Source organism: Mus caroli, chromosome 18, assembly GCF_900094665.2.
Source record: "Mus caroli chromosome 18, CAROLI_EIJ_v1.1, whole genome shotgun sequence".
In the NCBI taxonomy this organism is placed as follows: Eukaryota; Metazoa; Chordata; class Mammalia; order Rodentia; family Muridae; genus Mus; species Mus caroli.
Genome location: NC_034587.1, coordinates 17242163 through 17267279, shown reverse-complemented (window position 1 = coordinate 17267279; position 25117 = coordinate 17242163). Strand labels below are relative to the sequence as shown.

General features: G+C 36.9%; 1 protein-coding gene and 1 pseudogene across 3 annotated transcripts in view; one reads left to right on the top strand and one right to left on the bottom strand.

The window, feature by feature from the left end:
• Window positions 1–229: 229 nt before the first annotated feature.
• Rnf138 (ring finger protein 138) overlaps window positions 230–25117 on the bottom strand; it is a 27343-nt gene continuing 2455 nt past the window's right edge. The window contains exons 3-8 of one of the 2 annotated variants that reach the window (XM_021150968.2): window positions 19540–19705; window positions 17658–17773; window positions 10634–10690; window positions 7555–7666; window positions 3992–4099; window positions 2190–2372 (exon numbers count right to left, since the gene is read on the bottom strand). In XM_021150968.2, the coding sequence (XP_021006627.1) occupies window positions 2304–2372; window positions 3992–4099; window positions 7555–7666; window positions 10634–10690; window positions 17658–17773; window positions 19540–19705 (628 nt within the window). In that variant the 3' untranslated portion in view covers window positions 2190–2303. Of the gene's footprint in view, window positions 2373–3991; window positions 4100–7554; window positions 7667–10633; window positions 10691–17657; window positions 17774–19539; window positions 19706–25117 lie in introns of both variants that reach the window. The other variant, XM_021150969.2, reaches the window with a different exon arrangement.
• LOC110284958 lies at window positions 15655–15947 on the top strand (annotated as a pseudogene). The gene has a single exon (XR_002377001.1). The product of XR_002377001.1 is annotated as a small nuclear ribonucleoprotein E pseudogene (transcript).

Here is a 25117-nt window from a genome sequence, read left to right as displayed (position 1 = left end):
CTACAAAGTGAGTTCCAGGACAGCCAGGGCTATACAGAGAAACCCTGTCTCAAAAAACAACAAAACAAAACAAAACAAAAAATTAAACCCAATGTACAGTGGTAATATCAGCACTTAGCCTGACAACTTTTACAAGTGAAAATAATGGAAAATCTCCTACATGTTTTGCAGGGTCTTATGAGACCTAAAAATGTTTGTCTGAGGACAAATTTTAATTAAGACACACAAGTAGGAGAAAACCATTTTAATTGAAAAGTAAAGCAATACATCTCAATCAACACTGTGTTTATGGACATAAACTAAGTTGAAGGAGAAGGGGCTTTTCTAACTGGTACTGTGAAACTGATGTATCAGCATATTGCTTATAGCTTCTCTCCTTTATCCTGATAGCTATTAAACATGACTACTGAGGTGCCCCCCACACATGAATTAAATTGTAAAGTCAATCCTTATTCTTAATCCACTGACAAAAGAAGAATTTAAAAGTTTTTTTTCTATATTTAAGAAGCTACTAATGCAAAAAAAGATAATTCTCATGAAAAAGCTATTATCTATTAATATAACTCATCCACAAGACTTCAAAACAGGATCCCCAAATGATCTCTAGTACAAGTTTCCCTTTAAGTTTGTACATCCCAGGATGATTTAGGAACACACTGGCTAAATAAAACTTTAAAAGTATCCAAGTTATTGCTTTAAACTAGAGGACTGTGGACAGAAGTCTCCTTTTAAAAAGTTCATTATATAGATGTTCCTAGAATTACTCTTGCATGTCAACTCAAAGTGCTAGAGAACACAGTAAACATCACGCTCAAGAAACAACAGAAAAAAAGGCATTAAGATGTATGGCTTCTTGTGAGTCTATATTACTGAACATAAATAAAGTCATTACCGTTTAACTGAAAAAGGTTTTTTACAAAACTGCACATCCAAAATTAACATTTTTATTAAATCAAGTTTAAAAATGTTCATTGTAGAAAAGTCAACAAGGGTATTAAGAAAATCAAAATATACCTTTTTTTTCTTTTACAATATATGTATATATTAGCAGCAAACTACTTCAGAGATTTTCTTTTGCGTTTAGTTATTTTAAAGAAAGCGTAACAGTGTTATGTTAGCGTGGAATGTCAGAATTCCCCCTTCACCCTTTACTTTGTGACTTGGCCTTCTCTACAACACTTTATACCAAAGATTAAGAACAAACTTTGTTTTGACTAAAATGTAGTGAAACAGTAGCTGGTAAAATCTCTCACCACACATCAGCTATGCATCATTTTCAAACGTAACAAGTGAGCACCATTTAACATTTTTCAGGTGTAATAACAGCCAACTGTACCACGTAGTATTTGGCTTACTGTTTTAAAAACTTGGTAACATACAAAATTTTAAACAAAGGAGATAAATACTTCAATCCTATATTGCTTGTCCATTATTAAAACTCTTTAATAGAAATTCTATACATAAACCTGACAAACTCTAGGCAAAGATATATATGTGTATATATACATGCAAAAGTCTATGTACATATCCACATACATCTGCAACTTTGGATTTTTAAAAAACTAATTGAATGTATCATTCACTGGCTGAAAAGTTTCATCAGCTAGTGAGAAATACTGACTACAAAGAACTGTGTATAACATTTAGGCTTACAAATTATTCAACCTAGATTGAAATAACAAACTGACCACCAAAGAAAACTTCTCTTGATGTTCTTCTAATAGCAAAAGAAGAAACATTTGTACAATACTCTTTCAAAGTAAAAATTATTAAAGAAATCTCACTAGTCTTCAAAAATACTAAACATTACATAAATACAATTTTCTTATTGTTGAACTCCTCAGCTAGAATCTATACTTTTTTAAAAAATCCCTTTGGATTATCCCACAGCACTTCAAGTTTCCATTCTACAGCTCTGACAAATGGCTCAGGTTTATTAGCTTTTTAAGAATCACATCGTTCAGAATTTGCTGTTATCTCTGTACTAAACAGAAGGAACTATATCAAATACCAAAAACAACTTAATGAAACATTGAGAATATGTAATACAAGGAAGAAAAAGACAACAGAGATTCTCTTTTCACCACACAAGTGAAATACAACCCTTTCCATGCTGTTAAAGTAACTGTCTAGAGAATGGTATTAGGGTGGCCCACCTTTATTTTCAATTAAAAACCTAATACAGTAGACTGAATTATTATTTTTATTAATATGCACAGCAAATTACTGAAAGTGGTGACTTCATGTCTTCTCCTTAAAGATGGCACTTGTAGGTTGCAAGGAGGCAGACATGTCTATGCACGTCACATGTTTACTTGAAAAGACTCTTCCACAGCAGTTTGATATTGGGTTTCCTCATCTAGCTGAAGATTCTTTAAAAAAAAAAAAAAAAAAGTAATGTGTCAACAAGAAAGTTATCAACTATTCAATTTTATCTAATGCATTACAAATCTTCATATACATTTGCATACAAGGGAGTTTATGGACAATAAACTTTTTATGCCTTAAAATGCAAGACTGAACACCATGGTATGTGTCATACTCTCAGCCACTCAGGAACCTGAGGCAGGAGGATACCTTGAGCCTAGCAATTTGAAACCAGCATGGACATAATGGGACCCCATCTCAAAAATTAATGTAACGAAATATAAGGTTTCAATACATGAACTTTAAAAAGTTAAAGTTCAGCTATAATTATTTAGTAATAACTAATAACTGTTCTGCTCAGCAGAGGATACTTTATACTAATCAAAATTATGCTTAATTATAACTAATAATATGGTAAATATGTATCACTTCTACAAAACATTTCTATGTTGAAGGGAAAGTAATTTAATTTAAGAAAAATAAGCATTTAATGAATTAACAGTTGAGTAACAGCTTCTTAACCACAGCATGGAACTAAGCATGGAACACAGCTTTCAATTATAAAGTGACTCTTTAGGACTTGGGGCTTAGTACCTCAGTGTAGAATGGCTGTTTAGAATGTACTGAGTCCCTGAGTCCAATCCTCAGCAGCAAAACAAACACACCAGGCAAAACAACAGCAACAACAAAACCTTTATCTTTAAAAAACATTATTTGCTGTTAATTTTATGTCACATGGGTTAGCTTTAAAAGATATCAAGACTTTGACTTGACAACTGAAATAGTTTTCTACAGCAAGGTAAAACAAAAAATTATAGATTAAAATATGGTTGAAAAAAACTACTATGCTCTTCTAAATATAGCTCTCCAGACGCAATAATTGCTCCTAAAATGGAAACGTAATAGTAAAATACAATTACCTCCTAAAAAAAAAAAAAAAAAAAAAAAAAAAAACTGAAGTGGCACGTGTAAATTTTATGAACATTTAAATTATTCCAAAATAGTAGACTAAAACTGCAAATTCCATAAAAATAAAAATTATGCATGCTTGTGTTTACCCAAACAGGAAAACAAGCATCTGTTATTCCTTACTGGAATTAACCGTTTATTAAATAAGCCTTAACTACACATAAGCCAAATAAAGTACAATTTTACAACTAATAACAGAAAATTTTTCATGAATATGAGAAGAAGAAACTGGCCCATTTTGGTCCAAGGGCCCTTGCTGCCCTTCCTAAATGGACAACCTGGTGATGATCAGTTTCTTTGGTTTGGTTTGTAATTGTGCCTCACGTGCTTACTCTATTTACTCTATATTTGAAACATAACTTCCCACACAGGTTATGCCAATTTTACTTTCAAGGAGGTATAATTTCTCTTAATTCTAAATGATTTTTACTTAAACCTTCATTTTGCATTAAGGGGTTTATTTTTCCAGTAATTATCTCTCTAGTATAAACAATAAATTCAATTCTCAGAACTTCCACAAAGCTTAACAATGTTACTACTAAAATACAGCAACTTGCTCTTTATCCAAGCAGTCTGATTCCACAACTTGCTTGAAAACTCAAATCCAGATTGAAAGAGTTAAATTAACTTTCTTAATCTTGAAGAACTCACTTACCACAAATTCTCCATAATCAAACTGATGTCTTTGATTTAGATGACTAACGAAATTTCTAGTAATCTGGCTAGGATCTCCCCAAGGAAGAGACACACAAATAGGACATGTCTATGAGAAACAGATTGTTTTAAATAAAAAAATAGCAAAAATAATGAAACATTATATAATTATTGAGAGCATTAAATACAAGCTCATGTTACTGAAAACATCGGGTATACTTTCTTGTGCTTCAGTTTGCTGCATTTTGCAGATATTACATTTCTTTAAAATTTGAAAATTTGTATCTACCTAGTGTGCCTATTTGACACCACTGTTCCAATAGCTCAAATAACCATTAATACTATTTAGCAATGAAGCATTTGACTCAGATAATATATATATACTTTAGACATAACACTACTGCATACTTAACAGACACAGTATACAGACTAACATTTACATTCACTAAAAAACTCAAAAAGTATAGCTAAATTCACATCAATTTTTTACTTTATTTTTTGACTTTTGAGACAGGGTCTTTCATGTAGTTCCAGCTATCCTGGAGCTTGCTATCTAGACCAAGCTGGCTCAAACTCACTGAGATCCTTCTGCCTCTGCCCTCGATGTGCTGAAATAAAAAGCATTCACCACCACACTTGGCCTTCATCAATAATTAATTTAATACTGAGATCTGTACTCAAATCTAAGATATCTCTAAGGTATGACTGAAATAAAAAAGCACTGGATGGTATACAGAGATTGGAACAGGATCTCACTCTGTGTGTGTGTGTGTGTGTGTACAGGATCTCACTCTGTGTGTGTATGTGTGTGTGTGTGTGTGTGTGTGTGTGTGTGTGTATCCCAGGCTGGCCTTGACTTGGGATCCCCAAGTCCTGGGAGTTCAGACACGTGTTACCATGTGCCTTTTAAAATCATTTCTAAAAGTCAAATCCCATGACAACATCATTTCTCAAGCAAATTACCATAGAAAATGACACTAATAACAGAGACCATGGACATTCTATTATACGACTAAAAAAATCATATATAGCATATATTAACATCAATGTAATGAGTTTTTATTAACTACATACCATATGTATAACATATATTATTTGATCTAATTAGTAACCATTACAGAATTATTACTAGCTTGATTTCATTTATATGTAAAATAAAGATGGAGCAAATTATAAAGTTTAAATTAACCTCAAAGTTTTAATGAATTACATTTTAAAAAGTGACTAGATGACAGACTTAAAAGGACATAAAAAGAAACTTTAATAACTGGATTCTAACCAAAGCTGACAATACACAGACTGGTTTGTTCCCACCCCACCCCACCCCTCCCCACCCCACCCCCGAGACAGGGTGTCTCTGTGTAGCCCTGGCTGTCCTGGAACTCACTTTGTAGACCAGGCTGACCTCGAACTCAGAAATTCACCTGCCTCTGCCTCCCGAGTGCTGGGATTAAAGGCATGCGCCACCATGCCTGGCTAATACACAGAATGTTATGCAGAAAAAAATTGCCAATTACGTAATATAAAACTAAGCATGATGTCTTTTTTTTTAACATTTATTTACTTATTATATATGAATACACTGTAGCTGTCTTTAAAAACTCCAGAAGGTGTCAGATCTCATTACGGATGGTTGTGAGCCAACATGTGGTTGCTAGGATTTGAACTCGGGACCTTAGGAAGTGCTCTTAACTGCCAAGTCACCTCTCCAACACCCTAAGATGATATCTTAAATATGAAGCATACTTTTCTGATAGCATATTTGTTTATTTAACTCCTTCCATTCTAATGAATGGTTGCAGTAATTGAAAATCCAATAGTTTTCCAAATCCAAAAATCTGGGCTTTTTTTTTCTAGTATATTCACCAAAAAGATAATGTTATTAATAATGTTATTAATACATTTTATTCCTTATTTTGAAGAAGCTGGTTGTTGCTGCACAAACCTGTAGTTCCTAGCCCTATTGTAGACTGGTCTACATTACCTTTACCTCACAATATTATTTCCCTTTATATGAGGTAATAAAAATTTAATGTCTCATTTTGTCATCAATCATTAGTAAAAATATATTGTATTAATAACTTAAATCCAAATTTTAATCAACAACCTTTTTCTGTATACATGTAGAGAAATATATAGAACCACTTCTTCCCGAGCCTGAGGCAGGAAGAATAATACAACTGCACAGTCTGTTTGGGCAACTAAGTGAGACTTCATCACACATATTTATCAGAAAAAAACTTAAAGGGCTGGAAATGGGGGCCTGGTTAAGAGCACCGACTGCAGGATGGGGAGATACCCTCTCAGAGGAGAAGAGGAAGGGAGGATAGGGAAAGGATTAGCAAGAGGTGACACGGAGAGAGGGAGTGGCAGTGAGCGGGATGTAAAGTGAATAGATAAAATAAAATAAGATTATTAACTATTAAAAAAAAAATGCTGGCTGCTCTTCCAGAGGTCCTGAGTTCAATTCCCAGCAACCACATAGTGGCTCATAACCATGTATCTCTAGGGCCCTCTTCTGGCCTACAGGCATCTATGCATACTGTATACATAATAAATCTTTAAAGGGGATGGAGCTGAAGATGTATTTTAGTAATAGGATGCTTCTGGGGCAAGTGCAAGGGAAAGGAAATTAAAAAAAAAAATTTCCAGCTTAATATCTCCTCTTTTATTTTCTAGAGTTAAAAATCACTTATCTATAAAATATATACTTCAAATGACTTCTTCAGGGACCATAATTTTGGAACCCTGCAATCTACATAAACCTACCTAAAAATGACATAAGACAAGTATGCATCAAAATAAAAACTCTGACTTCTTGCTTTTATACATTCATATAAAAGATTCTTCAAAGATACAATCAAAACTATTGGTTTTAATATACTCTTTGGTTTTTGAGACAAGTCTCAATGTGTACCTCTGGCTGGCCTAGAACTATCTGGAGATCAGACTGGTGTCAACTACCTCTGTTTCCCCAGTGCTGGTATTAAATACATGTGCCACCATGCCCAGCCCAGCTTTTTTATACTTATACACACATACATTGCAGCAGATTTGCATGAATGGATCCAGTCCTCTGCATCCAGCAGAACAAAGTGCCCAACAGCACTGGTTCTGCCACAACACAGCAATGACTACCACTTTTCATTCTTTCCTAGACTAGTCTACATCACCTCACAATAATTTTCTAGATGACATGAGGCAATCAAATTTAAAAAAATTTTTTTTTCTTTTTCAAGACAGGGTTTCTCTGTGTAGCCCTGGCTGTCCTGGAACTCACTCTGTAGACCAGGCTAGCCTCGAAGTCAGAAATTCACCTGCCTCTGCCTCCCAAGTGCTGGGATTAAAGGCATGTGTTACCATGACTGGCATTTTTGTCTTTTTTTTTTTTGGTTCAAATTTTAAATCTTATTCTTGTATTACAATCAATTATTGGCGAAAACCTACCATTTTCATCATTTCAATATAAATTTTTATAAAGAACCCTCCCCTTTGTATACATAAAGAGAAATACATGGAACCACATGCTTTAAACAAACGATTCTTTTGAATATATGTACTCACCACAGGAACTATCTGAAATAGGTGGTTACTATTACAGTGATCCAATAAACGTTGTCTGGTGAAATTTGACTCTTGACATAAGGGACACTTAAAGGTGGGATGCCCAGAAGAACTAAAAAGCAATTCAAATGAGACATATTGAAATTCAAAACCATCACACACAAAAAAATTGTTCCTGTTTTTTAACCCATTGTTGTTTAAAACTCACTGTTGTGCTGCTGTGTTTTAAAACAGTCATAGTTATGAAATTATTGAACACTTGATTCAGAGTAGAATTTCTCATACAGTCTCACTTTATACACTACTAGTATTTATCATTTCAGTCCGTTTTCCCCCCTAGCACCAAGGGAGGAAAAAAGCTGGGTATGATAGTCCCTGTCTATAATCCTCAGTATTCAGAGGCTGAAGCTGTTGGGATAACCCAGACATTGCATCAACAGGCTATGACAGTGTATTTTTGAGTTCTCAATTGCTAATTGCTGGGTGGGTGGTGCAGGAAATGCAAATATTTGCTGCTTCTTCACCTGACCAAAAAGAAAAAGAAAGACAAGCTGCCCGAGGAAAGGTCACCTCCAATGCCAACTGGAGAGCAAGAACTGGTGGCTGGTGCTGGGGCAGAAGGACTTCGCTAAGAGACAGACTGGGAGCAGGAAGAAGAGCAAAGAGAGCAAGCTACATGGCAGAGACACAGTGGCAGAAGCCAGATTAAGTTTAGATAGGCTAGCTGAAGAACTACCCCAGCAAAGAGGTCAACAGCCTTATACTATATAGATATCTCGATCTCTTTATTAAGGTTCCCCAAAAGCCCCTGCAATATGAAACAGCATGATCATGAGTTCAAGATCAGCCTTACCTACCTAAAGAAACCTATCTCCAAACAAACAATTACAAACAAAATACAGGACCAAGTTTAAGAAGTTAAATCCAATTTTAATTGTAATCATTCATGTGATGTCAAGTCACTGGGGCCCATTCAAGGTTCATTTTAGAAAGTTCCTATGTAAAGAGGCTAGAGAGATGATGGTAAGAGCACTGGCTGCTCTTCTGGAAGTACTCTGAGTTCAATTCCTAATACCCACATGGTGGTTCCACAACCATCTATAATGAGACCTGATGCCCTCTTCTGTGTGCAGGCATTAACTGCACACACAGAGACATCTAGATAGATATCTAGACAGACAGATAGCTAGATCTTTAAAAAAAAATTCTTAAAACAGTTTCCACGGCCGGGCGTGGTGGCGCACGCCTTTAATCCCAGCACTCGGGAGGCAGAGGCAGGCGGATTTCTGAGTTCGAGGCCAGCCTGGGCTACAGAGTGAGTTCCAGGACAGCCACGACTACACAGAGAAACCCTGTCTCGAAAAGCCAAAAAAAAAAAAAAAAGTTTCCAGACTCCATGGACCACTTAGAATGCTAAATAAAGTAAGTAAAGGGACAAGTAGTTATCTGACCTGAACAAACGCACAGTGGAATACACTTTACTCCCCTTCCCAAAGCACACAAAATAATGTAGTTTAAAAAGGATTTCCATCAAATTCTAACTTTGATCTACTTCAGATTAACAACCTAAAACAAAATTCACCAAAAAAGAAAAACAAAACAAAACAAAACAAAACACCCACAAAACAAAGATATTGATAGCAAGAATGCAGTGGTCTGGTCAGGCAGTGGTGGCACACACCTTTAGTCCCAGCACTTGGGAGGCAGAGGCAGTCCGCCTTCTGAGTTTGAGGCCAGCCTGGTCTATAGAATGAGCTCCAGGACAGCCAGGACTATACAGAGAAACCCTGTCTCGAAACAACCAAAAAAAAAAAAAAAGAATGCAGTGGTTTAAATAACAACTACCCCCAAAAACTCACATGTTTAAATACTTGGTCCCCATCTGTTAGTACTACTTGGAAAGGATGTGTTAAGTGTTGCCTTGTTGAAAGTGTGTCACTGGGCAAAGTCTGAGTTTCAAAAATTTGACAGTGTGCTTTCTTTCTGCTTCCTCCTTATGTATCAAGAGGAGAGCTGCTCCAGCTGCCAATAGCCAGGACTCAGTACCCCACTTCAGGCTCTAATCCTCTAGAATATAAACCCCAAATAAACTCTGTCTTCATCTTTTTTAAGATTTATTTTATGTATGTGAGAACACTGTTGCTGTCTTTAGACACACCAGAAGAGGGCATCAGATCGCATTACAGATGGATATGAGCCACCATGTGATTGCTGGGAATTGAACTCAGGACCTCTGGAAGAGCAGCCAGTGCTCTTCATCACTGAGCCATCGCTCCATCCCAAACTCTATCTTCTTTAAGTTGCATTTGTCATGGTGTTTTATCGTAACAATAGCAACCCTAAGACTTTGTACGTTGAAACAATCTAAGAATTAAGCACCACTGGATCTAATACCTCTAAATGTCAAGCAAGGAACAGTTCAATATTGACACCTTTGCCTGACTCATGCAAGGAAAATATCTGACCAAGAAAATAGATAAGTTCTGATATATTCTTAAAAGCAATAACTATTTAAGCTCTGTTTATTTCTGAAGCATTAACTTCTAGCACTATAGTTAATGATTTAACTGAATAAATGTTTGTTTTAAAAATATAGTACCTGGGCTAGATAGAGAGGTAGCTCAGCAGCTAAAGACATTTGCCACCTGAGTTCAATCACCAGGACCAACATTGTGGAAAGTGAACCAATTCCCGCAAGCTATCCTCTACATCTCTATATGTGTTTATTACACACACACACACACACAAGCACAAATCACACAATAAAATTTTTAAATGTTTAAATAAAAATCTAATAAGTAATCTATTGTTATAACTGATAGGCCTGAAACTCTAAGCACTCTGAAGGCTTAGGCAGAGTATCATGAGTTTAAGGCCAGCCTATGAGTGTGCAAAACCCTGTCTCAGAGAAATCTATTATGAGGATTCAAGGTTACAGTTAAACGGCATAGCGAATGCTCAATGTATTATACATGCTCAATCCTGAATTAAATTCTTAACCACCACAAATAAAAACCTTCTATATTATTCAACAGTATTACTTATTGAAGTAGAATTTTTAAAATTTTTAAAATTTTACCTTGTATCCTCTTGATAAGTTTCTGTGTTATCAGATGCAGATGTTTCACTCCTATTACTTAAGAAGCACAGGGGGGAAAATAATAACATGTCAGGGTCATTAATGTAAGCTGCTTAATAAAAATGACCAGCCTGAACTTCAAGGGCTGGCACTTAATTAAGAACATTTGTTGCTCTTGCAGAGGACCCAGGTTCAGTTACCAGCACACAACCATATTTACCTCCAGTTTGAGGATCTGATACCTTTTGGTCTCTATAGACATCAGGCACACATCTGGGTACACATGCAGGAAAAACATACACCCTTATTTTAAAAAAAAGTCTAAACTTCAAGTAGTCATAAAATACTAAATATTCATGGCACTGCTTTCCAAATCAAGTAAGACTGTTGGAATTTCTATTCATTCATGTTTTTTTTTCTTAAATAGATTACAAAAGGGCAGGAGGCTGAGGCAGAAAGGTCATAGATTTGAGGACAGCCTGAACTACAGAGAATTCCAGGCCAGCCACAGGCCAGCCAATGAAACCTTATCTCAAAAACAAAAACTTGAGCAAAAAAACACAAACTTCTACAATATTCAGGTACAAAAGTGTAAATTAGAAAACACAGAATTTTAATTACATAAGATCTTCTTCCTCAGTGATGTTCTTTTGGGGGTGATGAGGGGAAATGAGGGCTAGGATAGGGTCTAGAAATAGTGCTCCTGACATATACTATCATACTTGGCCCTTGGTAATTTTTTTTTAAAAATGTGTGTGGGTGTTTTGCCTGCATATGAGTCTATGCAGTACATGCATGTAGTGCAGAGGCCAAGAAAAGGTGTGGCATCCACTGATTCTGAAGTTACAAATGGTTGTGATTCCTCTTGTAGGTACTGAGATTCAAACCTAGGTCCTGGGAAAGCAGAGGCAGTACTCTTAACTACTAAGTCATCTCTCCTTGTTAAGTTCTTAAACCCTGGGATTGAAGTAAGAACTTCTATCATGTAGCTAGGATATGGTAGAAGACCTTCAAAGGTGACGTTTCACAAAATATATGAACTTTTAAAATGTTCATTATTCCTTAAAAAGAAAGAAACTAGGCTTCATTAGCACACTTCTCTAATACAAACTATCCTGGCATATTTACTTGTACCCTATGACAGAAAGTCAGTGGCATATGGAATATTAGAAGGAGCACTGTATATAGAAACTGCAACTAACATGCCACAGAATTTGATAAATATTGTCAATATTATGAAAACAAGTACTTGCAGGCTTTGGGATTTCTTTTCCAGTTCACTAGCCTTCTTTTACCATGGGAGAACACTTTCTCTCTCTCTCTCTCCCTCTCTCTCTCTCTCTCTCTCTCTCTCTCTCTCTCTCTCTCTCCCTCTCCCTCTCCCTTCCTTCCTTCCTTCCTTCCTTCCTTCCTTTCCTTTCCTTTCCTTCCTTCCTTCCTTCCTTCCTTCCTTCCTTCCTTCCTTCCTTCCTTCCTTCCAATATCATTATACGATGTGTGTCAGAGTGCAGGAGGTGATCTCAGAGGCCAGAGACATCCTCCCACCTCCCCACGGATCCAAGCTGGAGTTATGGATGGTTGTGAGCCCCACCTAGTGTGGGTGCTAAGAACCAATACAGGTCCTCCAGAGGGCAAAAACATGCCTTCCCAACCTCTGAAGCAACACCAATAAAAACAAAAACAAAAACAAAAAACAAAAAACATTTCTCTTGCCAGGCATCATGATTCCTATAATCCTATATTCAGAAACCAGATCACCAGTTCGAGGCTTAGCCGGGCGTGGTGGCACACGCCTTTAATCCCAGCACTTGGGAGGCAGAGGCAGGCGGATTTCTGAGTTCGAGGCCAGCCTGGTCGACAAAGTGAGCTCCAGGACAGCCAGGGCTATACAGAGAAACCCTGTCTCGAAAAACAAACAAACAAACAAACAAACCAGTTCGAGGCTTGCTCAAAACTACCTTAAAAAAAAATTCACACAGCAAAATCCTGTCTCAAAAAAAGCCCTAAGCTTTCAGGATGTAGCTAGGTAAAGCCATGGGTCCCAGTCTGATCCCTAAACACAATAAAACCAACCAACCAAACAAACAAACAAAACCTTTTTTATGGGAATGGTGGCACACACCTTTGATCCCAGCACACAGGAGACAGAGGCAGGCAGATCTGAGTTTGAGGCCAGTCTGGTCTACAAAGCAAGTCCAGGACAGCCAGGGCTCTGTTACACAGAGAAACCTTGTCTCAAAAAAAACAAAACAAAGGTTTTAAAACTTGGCCATTTCCATACTGAAAATTCATTAAGCCTTCTATGGTAATTCCAAACTGCATAGGATATATATTAAAAAACAAAAACAAAAAAAAAAAAAAACTAGATTCCAAATAAATACAACCAGCACTTGGGAGGCAGAGGCAGGCGGATTTCTGAGTTCGAGGCCAGCCTGGTCTACAGAGTGAGTTCCAGGACAGCCAGGACTACACAGAGAAACCCTGTCTCGAAAAACCAAAAAAAAAAATAAAATAAAATAAATAAATAAATACAATAAGGTTGAAAGGCTCTAATTGGAACATAAACTACAGTTCTATCAATAGGAAGAAATTCTAAGTAAGGAAATCTTTCACAGGGTAGCTAAGAAGTCTAAAAAAAGAAAAAGCCAGAAAAATAACAAAGGGGTTAGAAAAGCTTTCCACACAGGCCAGAAACCTGAGTTTGATCTTCAGATTTCACAAGGTGGGATGGATGGATGGATGGATGGATGGACAGACGGATGGGAGAGAAAAGAAAGAAAGAAAAATGGACAGTCAGATGGATAGAGGAGAGCTCTCAGGAGCTGGCTCTCTGATAAATCAACGGTCTACCAGCTGATGAGGTTAGGAGTACTGACTGCTCTTCTACAAGATGTAGGTTCAATTCCCAGCACACACATACAGCAGCTCACACCTATAATTCTAGTTCCAGGGAGATCTGACACCCTTACACAGACACATATGCAGGCAAACACCAATCCACATTAAACAAAGATACATCAAAATTTTGCTGGTCGGGAGTGGAGAGGCCTGGGGGTAGGGGGTGGGGACGAGAAATGGGATGAGGAACTGTGGAAGGGAGGACCAGGAGGGGGAACAACGACTGGACTGTAAAAAAAATAAAACTGAAAGTTTTTTATGTTGGTCATGGCAGTGATGCACACCTTTATTAGGGAGGCAGAGACAAGTGGAACTCTGAGTTCAAGGCCAGCCTAGTATACAAAGCAAATTCCAGGTCAGCCAGGGCTAAACAGAGACATCTTGTCTTGAGAGGGAAAAAAAAAAAAAAAAAGTCTACCAGCCGAGCTTGCAAGGTATGGTTTGGGTGCTAAGGAAAAACAAAGTACCACTTACAAAGGATGGAGGTGAAGGTGTGAACACCATGCAAGTCATTATTCAACTTAACCTTACCTACACTATCAACCCCATTTTTACAGAGGTCAGAAAACCAAGGCACAGTTTCTTGACAAAGTCAAAAAATTATGAAATGACAGCTTCAATCTGAGCCAAGACATTCTCAAATCTAGTGTGCAAGCAGGCAGTGTATGTTCATTTGCTCATTCATTCATCTTTAAGGTACTGGAGATCTAATCTAGAGCATCACACTATAGCCCAGCCCTATCCCACAGCACTTGGGTCAGCATCTTGCTAAAGTTGACTTGTCTGGCCATGAAAGCCCAGGCAGGTCTTGAATTTGTGATTCTCCTTCAACCTCTGGAGTAGTTGGGATTAAAGCCCTATACCACCAAGCCTATCCCTATAGTTTTTATTTTCTTGTATTCATTCACTTACTTTTAAGTAAAGCACTCATGAAAGCTAGTGCTCAGGGGAGACATAGACAAACAGATCCCTGGCCCCTCGTCGTATCAGTAATCTCCAGGTCCAGTGAATGACTGTATCTCAAAAGCTAAGGTAAAAAAGTTACTGAATATGGAATCCAACACAGGCCTTTGCTCCTGTCACCCCCACTGCTGCCACCACTGCCACCATCACCACCAGAACGAACACACACACACACACACACAAAAGGGTCAAATAAAGGTGTCTGGGGGGGGCTAGAGAGATGGCTCAGCAGTTAAGAGCACTGACTGCTCTTCCAAAGGTCCAGAGTTCAAATCCCAGCAACTACATTGTGGTTGACAACCATCCATAATAAAATCTGATGCCCTCTTCTGGGGTGTCTTAAGAGAGCTACAGTGTACTTACATATAACATCCTTCTTCCTAAACACTAAAGAAAATATACTAGCAAGGCTGGAAGACAATACAGTAGTTAATCATCCAAGAAAAAAAAAAAAGAGGACCTGAGTTTGGCTGCAGCAGCCACAGCAATGAGCTCATAACTTCCTGCAACCCCAATCCAGGGGATCTGACACCTTCTGGCCTCTGCAATCCCATGTACATATACACAAAGAGATACAGATTAGAGTGCCATCAGGCAGATTCATGAGCTACCAACTAGACTCTAATACAATTCAGAGAAATATGAGGGACTGAGGGAAGTAATATCAGAAAAGAAAAGAAAAAAGATAAGGAATATTGTTATTAGGACTATACACTGTCTGACCAAATGAATCTAAGGAACCAAATGAGCAAGGTCTGCCTCCTAGGGATGGGATAGGGAGTTGTCATTTAACAAGCAGTACAGGGTATGACAGTGTATATATCTGCAATTCCAGTAGTCCAGCAGCAGAGGCATCACAAAGTTTGAGGTCAGGATAGTCTACATATCAAGGCCACATCAGCCAGGGCTACAGAGTGAAACTGAGTATCCAAAAGTCAAAACAATATCAAGATGCCCAATAAGCAGTGACTGTATATGGACACTCTAGGAACTTTGCTGAGAGCTTGAGATACAGTGTTGAATAAAGCTAACAAAACACTATCCCATATTAAGAAAAATTGGGCAAAAAAACCTTAAATAAGTATATACTTATAATACAGCAGAAATACACTAAGCATAAAAGCATAGGGATAAAAGAACCCATGGGGCTACTCGTGTGGTCTTTGTGACTTCCACCATGGCGTACCGTGGCCAGGGCCAAAAGGTGCAGAAGGTGATGGTGCAGCCCATCAACCTTATCTTCAGATACTTGCAAAATAGATCTCGAATTCAGGTGTGGCTGTATGAACAAGTGAATATGCGGATAGAAGGTTGTATTATTGGCTTTGATGAGTACATGCACCTCGTATTAGATGATGCAGAAGAGATTCATTCTAAAACAAAATCAAGAAAACAACTGGGTGGGATCATGCTAAAAGGAGATATTACTCTGCTCCAAAGTGTTTCCAATTAGCAGTGAATGGTGAAGCCTGTAGGATGTTGAGAAGGCCGCTTGGGCATGTTTAAAGATGTCTGTTGCAAGCTGCATTTACTCAACTTGTTTTACTTGCACGTTATTATTAGGTGACAATAAATGCTGTAGGAAGTTTTTGTTAAAAAAAAAAAAACCCTTGGGGATTTGTTTGAAAAAAAAAAATCACTAAATGGAAATGACAATTTCATCTACTGATAGTAAATCAAGCAAAATGAGAACCTGATGAGTTCTGCTGAGCAGTGAAACCATTCCTAAACAATTTACTGGAGATTTCAGTAAACGGGTGGTTAAAGTACGAATATTAGCAACATGGATCAAGTACTGAAATTAAAATTTTATTTGTTCATCTTAGCACACTGATTTCCACAAACTACTATAAAATTGAAGAAACTGTTGGCTCAGACTATTGTACACAAGCTTGTTAATTTTCTAAATGAAGCAAACATTTAGTAATACATGTGGGAATGACAAAATATAAAGAAAAACAAGAGATTAACTATCCAAATGAAACAACAGTGGTTACAGGAATATGGAGTTCATATAGGACACAGTTCAGAGGAAGCAGATCTATTTCTTGAGCTAGATTAATGGCTATACATCTTATCACTATAATTTACTTGAACAGTGTTTACTAAGCTTCTGTTACTATTCAGTATTGTACCTGGGTGTGGAGAATAACAAGAACAAATTACCAAAGTACTTTTACTCCATATTAGTTAACATTTCACTGATCTGCTAATATAAATTAGGTACCTAAATTGAATTTTAAAGGATGCTAACAGAAGAGCCTGGTGTTTGCTCAGCAGGTATTAGCATGTGATACTAAGCCTGATGATCACCAGGACTGATGGTACATGCCTATAATCCCAGCAGAAACAGATTGATCTCTCGGAGTCTCTGATGCCAGTTCTCTAAGGCCAGGGTCTGAGTTCCTGCAGAGCCAGGATGATATGTAGTCCAAGACCCTGTTTTATTTTATTAAAAAAAAAAAAAAAGGCCTGATAACCTGAATTTAATCACTAGGACCCATATGGAAAAAGAAAACTAACTCCTCCAAGTTATCCTCTGACCTTTAAATATATGCAGCAGTGCACAAACACACACACACACAAATAAATGTAATAAATATTTTTAAATGATGTAACAATTAAAAAAAAAAAAAACAGTAGGTGCCAGGTTATACCCAGTCTCAAAATAATAGTAAGAAGAAAAGGTAGCAGCAGCAGTAGTAGAATAGATCTGAGAAAAGACATAAAAGCTTTAAAAAATTGTAGCTAAAAAAAGAACTAAAATGTTATCAGAATTACCTTCAAATACTAAGCCTATTCCTTAGAGAGCAATAAAAAAATCCAATGTTTAAATACATTATTTAAACTGATTTTGCCTAATTTCCAAATTCTTTCATCAGAAAAAAATCAATTAAATCTTCAATTCCTAGTTATAATTTTTGTTCCCTCCCAAATTTTGCTTTTGTTGTTGTTGTTCCAAGAAAAGCTCTGGGGAAGATAAGCTTAGGTATATCATGAAGTTGGTCTCCAAGATACAATACTATATCTACCTAATAAATTTTGAAGACAAATTCTAGTTAGGATACTAAGTATAATTTGTTAACCATATACATACCATAATTCCCCAAGCAATTCTCATTTTAGTAATTAAAATTTTGCTTTTAAAATAAATGCTGCTTACCTGCTCCTTACTGAATCTTGAGAAATCTTAAAGTTTGGAATGACAGAAGAAACACCATATTCATCCTGATACTTCTTACAAGATTTGTAATGATGTCTCATGCGATAGAATTTAATCTGTAAATTATTGGTTAAAATATAATCTTTAAAAACAGAATACAAAAAATTTTGAGATACTGTTAATAATAGGAAAAAAGATAAAGACAGATAACTAAATATTTAAGCTCAAAATTGAGATCAGGCAGGGTGGCACACACCTTTATCCACAACACTTGTAAAGCGGCTCTCTTAGAGGTCAAGGCCAATCTAGTCTACACAATCAGATCAGCCAGGGCTACATAGGGAGACCTTGTCTCCAAAAAAACATAAAACAAAACAAAGTAACTACAGGTAATATATTATTTTTCATCAGATCCACAGAATACAGATTCCATTAACTCTTTTGGAGGGTGGGGGAGTTAACAAAGTTTTGAAATGATAATACTAAAGAGAAAAAGTCAGGCAATAGGAGTGCATGTTTATAGGCTCAGCATTTGGGAAGTGGAATCAAAACAGTTGTTCGGGCTGACAAGATGGCTCAGTGGGTAACAGCACTGAAAGCTCTTCCAAAGGTCCTGCGTTCAAATCCCAACAACCACATGGTGGCTCACAACCATCCATAATGAGATCTGAGGCTCTCTTCTGGTGCATCTGAAGTCAGCTACAGTGTACTTAGATATAATAATAAATCAATCTTTGGGCCTGAGCGAGTACAGAGGTCCTAAAAAATTCAATTCCCAATAACTAAATGAAGGCTCACAATCATCTGTACAGCTACAGTGTACTCGCATAAATAAAATAAATGAATAAATCTTTAAAAAAAAAAAAACAGTTGTTCAAGGTCATCCTCAGCTACAACATGAGGTCAATGCCCATATGAGCTACCAAACACCCTATCTCAGAAAATCAAATGCAAAAGAATACATATTAAGAGGCTGCCTCAGGCTGGAGAGATGGCTCAGTGGTTAAGAGGTTCCACAGGTCCTGAGTTCAATTCCCAGCAACCACATGGTGGCTTATAACCATCTCTAATAGGGTCTGATGCCCTCCTCTGGTGTGTCTCACCTACATAAAAAAAAAATCTGGCTGCCTCATGGTGCTGGGCATGTCTTTAACTATTAGAAGAAGTAGGAAAAAAAATAATTGATGTTCCCATGGTAACACTGGGAACATTTTTTGGTTCCTCTCTCTGTGTTTTCAGCTTTATTTCACTTCCTTTTCAATTCAACACCTTCTTCAAAGAGATAGAAAGCAGATCTGACTTGGGTAAATGCTCAATAGACAAAAAGATATATTCAAGGTCTAACCACTCCTCACCCATTTAGCTTTCTTCAAGTAGAATAAATTCCAAATTAGACAATGTTATCAACACCTGATTATCCCATGTGCTTAAAAACTTAAACCAGTCTTCTGTGAAGTATTTCATGATTTCTTAAATTCTTAAGTGGGCAGCCAGGGATTTCAGTACATAAATCTATTTGACTAAATTATTAACATTTGAAACTTAGGTAGAACTTTTTTTAAAAAAAGTTTTGTATATAGATCTTAAAAGGCTGTCAGCTTATTGAAAAAATTAAAATTTTTATCTTAAAGATAAAACTCTAAATTCAACAAGGTTTTTGATATATGAAACTTTCTGGTCTTTTCTATATAATTCTCAACTGAAATAACATATCTTGTTTATTTCGTTTTTGAGGCTCTCAATTTGTAGCCCAAGCAAGCTGTGAACTTGCAATCCTCCTGAGCAGAGATTATAGGCGTTTAACGTAACGCCCGGGAAATGTCTTTCTTCTCAAAGCCATGTTCACCAGGAAAATTAAAACAATTACATAGCATAACCCTACCTTTTTTGAACAGCATCTGCAGCTACCAGAAAACCTCCTCATGATATTTTCAAGATCTAAGGCCCGTTCCGGACATGCTCTTTCTCTTCTAGTCACACTTCCACGACATAGGGGACAATGTATTCCACTTTCTCTCATTGCAGTCAGGAAACATTTTCTACAGAAACTAAGCCAAACATTTGTGACAGGTTAATTACAGAAAAAAAAAAAAAATCAGTGAAACACAAACAAGTGATTATGGTTACCTAGTCAGGCTATTCAAAATGCACACCTCAGTTTTAAAAGTTATGTATGTGTTCTCTGGCAAGAAGAGTGGATGAGATAGACAGTAACAAAATGAAACTACACATGTCCATTTTACAATTTGTTTTTTTTTTTTTTTTTTAAGAAAGGATCTTACTCTGAGGAGACTCAAGCTTAGGTTCAAACATAGCAATCCTACTTTAACTGCCTGAGCACCGGGAACCACAGGGATGTGTCACCACACCCAGCTACAGTTGTGTTTGAAAACTATGAAACAAAGACAAGCTTGGTAGGGTAGTACAAGCCTTTAATCCTAGCATTCAGGAGGATGAGGCAGAAGGATCTCTGTACGTTCAGAGCGCCAGAACTACATTTAAAAAAAAAAAAAAATTCCCCATTACCTGATTTAAACAAACAACACCCAATAAATAGATAAATATATATTTATTTCCAATCTTACAGTTCCTACTAAACCACAAGCTTGCCTCCTCAGATATAAACTTATTATCTCCCTTTTACTAGACTAGATAAATCTGCTAAGCAGAACTTATTTAAAAAAAAAAAGAAAAAGAAAGTCTTGATAGAAAAAAAGGAAAAGGTGCACACCAAAAAATTACTGAACTATTCAACATCAAAAGAACCTACAACCTCATCAGAACAGTACATATAGAAAGGGAATTTGTTGGTAAGAGATTTGGAGTTACTGAAAAGGAAATGAGAGAGGGTAATTGAAGATGAAAATGAACAAATTATATGTATTGGACTATCAACAAATAAATTTTTAAAAACTCATAGTGGGTTCCCAATAAGCTACAGCTACATAGCTCAAACTTTATCTCAAAAATAGAAAAGAAGCCGGGCGTGGTGGCACAAGCCTTTAATCCCAGCTCTCAGGAGGCAGAGGCAGGCAGATTTCTGAGTTTGAGGCCAGCCTGGTCTACAAAGTGAGTTCCAGGACAGCCTGGGCTATACAGAGAAACCCTGTTCCAAAAAAAAAAAAGAAAGAAAGAAAGAAAGAAAGAAAGAAAGAAAGAAAGAAAGAAAGAAAGAAAGAAAGAGAAAGAAAGAAAGAAAGAAAAAAGAAAGGAAAAGCCTGGTATTTTGGCACACATGCTTATCATCTCAGAACTTGAGACAGGAAAATCAGAATTCATAGCCTTAGTCATATAAGGAGTTTAAGGCCAGCCTTGGCTATATAAAACTGGGTCTGGTCTCAAAGGAAGTGTAATGTTTCCCAGAATTGTTAATCTAAATTTTCATTTGGATTAGAACTTAATCCTAGCAGTGCACAAATATTACTTGACATTTTACAAATCACCTAGGTAGAAAAAGTCAATTGAGGTTATTGCCTAGATTAGGTTGGTTGGATCTGTGGGTATATTTTAGGATTGTCTTGATAGTTATGGATGTAGGAAGACCCAGACCATTTCAGACAGCAACATTCACTGGTTTCCAGTCCTGAACTAAACACCTGACAAGCAAATTTATATCATCAGCTAGCTGAGGAGCAAGCAAGGTTCTGTTCATTTATTATGTCTCTGCTCTTGACTGTGGATGCAATGCTTTGAGTTCCTGCCTTGATGTCTCCAAAATAAGAGACTATAATTGTAAATCAAATAAACGCCTTTTTTCCCTGTTGCTTTTTGTCAATATATAATCAAAACAACAAAAATAAAAAAACTAAAATGTTTAAGATTACAAAGTAAAGTGAGAGAAATTAACCTTATCAATGCCCACTCTATTTTCTCCTAAAATGTTTTTTGGATACTTGCACATATACACACATACTTTATGACCTTTTCAGGAACAGTATTGCTATGTGGCCTATGCTCATTTCAAATCATGGCAGTTCTCTTACCTAACCTTCCAAGTGCTGTTTTTATAGACGTGCCACTATGCCTGGCCCAACTTCAATAATCTTGGGGGAGAGAATTTAACAGAACTCACATAGGCTAGATAACTATGTTAATACCGGGCTATATATCCCCAGTTCATTTTGGTGATTTGAGGCAGATCTCAGTTGCAATAGCCTAGCCTTAAAATTCCAACTATCCTTTCTCTGTCTTTCCAGATGCAGGCCTGTACCACCCAAGGCCTACTTTGTTTTTCAGTGCTCGGGATTGAACCCAGACCCCTGGGCATGCTACGCAAGCACTTTAGCACTTACCTCATCCCTCACTTTGTTTTTACTTATTTTAAAAGCATTATATCTGACTACTCTTAAGGTCACTGCTGTGGTTTGGATGTTTTGTTGTTGCTTTGCTTGTTTTTGTCTTGACTGTTTTTCTTCCTATCACGTCTACTCCTTCTCAGAGTACAGCTCTTTCTACTTCTAGTTATGTAAGTATTTGCCAGCACTTGGGTCTAAGACCTCTTCTTGCTTTCAGTTACATACTTACCTTGATGAATACACACACAAAACAACTTTACCACCATTTATTCCAGATCTATATGCAGTATATACATTTAACTACTTGATATGTGTCACCAAATCTTATACAAAACCCTTAAAATGTCAGTGGTCTCTTCTCTGCATTATCACTATTAGTTTAAGGTTCTAATCATTTTCTTCCCTGACATGTCAACATTACTAGTCTCAACTGACAACCTGAAACTTGACACTAATATAAACTTTCTAAAAGTGAAAGAAACCTCACCATGCTGCTCCCCTGCCAAAACAGATAGGTCTCTAATTTCTAGGAAAACATTCAATGGCGTTGCCCAGTAAGTTCCTGCCAATATATGTAAACTCCCGTTCCACCACACACATTTTTGGCTTCTACACTCCTCCTTACCACTTATGGAGATATATACCACCATGCCCAAATTCAGACCAATAATTTCATCAAGGAAATCAGCATTTATGTTTATATTCCTAAACTGATTTTAGACACTTGCTGGTAAGTACCAAAGTAAAATTTTCTACCCAAAATCTTTTAAATATCAGTTAGCATTCATTTATAGGTTTTCTCCACTAGACATCAACAGTCACCCAAGAAAGTGCACTGAGTACGCCTTTTGGCAAATAGAAAGCCTTAGACAATTCCTTTTTGAAGAAATAAATGAAGATTAAAAGGACATTTATATTTTTGATAAAGTAACTATGATGATGATTTTGCTCCTTCCTGTCATTAAAACGGCCACGAGAACGTATTTTTAGTGTCTACAAGATCCCCAGTGACCCAAATCCTTAATCCTCTCTATGAATCAGAGTAATTGGTACTCTTTTCTTCTTCTTCTTCTTCTTTTTAAAGACAGGGTTTCTCTGTGTAGCCCTGGCTGTCCTGGAACTCACTCTGTAGACCAGGATGGCCTCAGACTCAGAGATCCACCTACCTCTGCCTCCTTCCTGAGTGCTGGGATTAGAGGTGTAGCCACCACTGCCTAGCATACACTGGTATTCTTTTCCTTCTATGTTTGCTTTGTCCAATTCTGATGTTAGTTTTGTTTTATTATATATTGCTTATCTTTATTATCCCTTAGAAGCCTGCTTTCTTTGTTTTGTTTTGTTTCTCAAGACATGCTTTCCCTGTATAGTCCTGGCTACTTGGAACTCACGCTGTAGATCAGGCTGCCCTTGGACTCAGATATTCACCTGTCTCTGAGTCTTGAGTGCTCTACTGTGCCAGCACCTATTTTCTCGTGAGACAGAGAGAGGAAATGGATCTGGAGGAGTTGGGAGGTGGAAGGAACTGAGTAGTAGAGAGAGAACTGTATTAGAATATAGTACCTGAGGGGAGGTGGGAAGGATCTGCTTTTAATAAAGGGGGTAAAATTTGGTAGACTGGAGTATGTCCATACATTAAGGCACTAAGCTCAATTGTAAGCCCCACCTCAAACACATAACCTGATTTTACAGAAAAATAGAAACTTGTTTACAATTCTGTGAGAAAAAAAAAGATGTAGTAAACTAATAAAGTACTTTAAATTCTAGTTATAAAAACGAATCAATTTCTACACCCCATTCAATCTAGTCAATCTAGACCAAATTCCAACATTACCTACCTTCCCATCTATATAAAACATTTCCTCACTCTTTTTTCAAATTCACTGTTCAACAAGAAATACAAAGCAACTTGTTTTATATCCATGTCCTTACTTATTACATTTTCTGTTTTTTTGTGGTTTTGTTTCTTGTGTTTATTTTTTATTCTGGTTTGCTCGAAGTTTTTTTTTTTTAAGATTTATTTATTATTATATCTAAGTATACTGTAGCTGTCTTCAGATGCACCAGAAAAGGGCATCAAAACTCATTACAGATGGTTGTTAACCACCATGTGGTTGCTGGGATTTGAACTCAGGACCTTCAGAAGAGCAGTCAGTGCTCTTAACCATTGAGCCATCTCTCCAGCCCCTCGAAGTTTTTTTGATTGTTTGCTAAATACTGAGATAAAGAAGTAGCAGGTGGCAATCTAGACAGGAAGGTAGTCAAAGAAAACTGTTTAAAAGAGTGATATGCCAGGCAGTGGTGGCTCTCGTCTTTAATCCCAGCACTTGGGAGGCAGAGGCCAGCCTGGTCTACAGAGTGAGTTCCAGGACAGCCAGGGCTATACAGAGAAACCCTGTCTTGAGAAAAAAAAAAAAAAAACAAAGTGTGATATGGACACTGAAAACTAGCTTTTTACAACTGAAGGCTTCTGGTGGCAGTGTGGGAGGGGAAAGACTCACTCAATTCTATTTAAGAGGTGGGAGGCAGGCCATTTAAGAGTTAGACCATGTTCCAATGAGTATGTGAATAACATAAATTGGACTTTCTTTTCTGTATTTTTTTACTTTTCACAGGGGTGGGGTAGGTCCACAAAGGTTGGGCACGGATATGAGTTCTAGGTCTAGGCAGTGAGTGTGATTTGGGGTGCATGATGTGAAACTCCTAGAGAATCAATGAAAATGTTATGTTTAAAGAAGGGGCAGGTGGGAGGGGAACCATCATCAGAATATATTGTACAAGTTTTTTGTTTTTGTTTTTGTTTTTTAATTAAGATTATCAACGTCGGGGCTGGTGAGATGGCTCAGTAGGTAAGAGCACCCGACTGCTCTTCCGAAGGTCCAGAGTTCAAATCCCAGCAACCCCATGGTGGCTTACAACCATCCGTAATGAGATCTGACTCCCTCTTCTGGTGTGTCTGAAGACAGCTACAGTGTACTTACATATAATCTATAAATAAATAAATCTTAAAAAAAAATTATCAACGTCAAAAAAATTTATACTTTTTGATTAAGGCCCAAAATTCTATCCACCACTTCTTTTTTATTTTTATTTTTTTAAATGTTTCTGGAAGGGAGATTGTCAGAATATTGGTATTGTTGGTTGATTGTGTTTTTTTGTTTTTTTTTT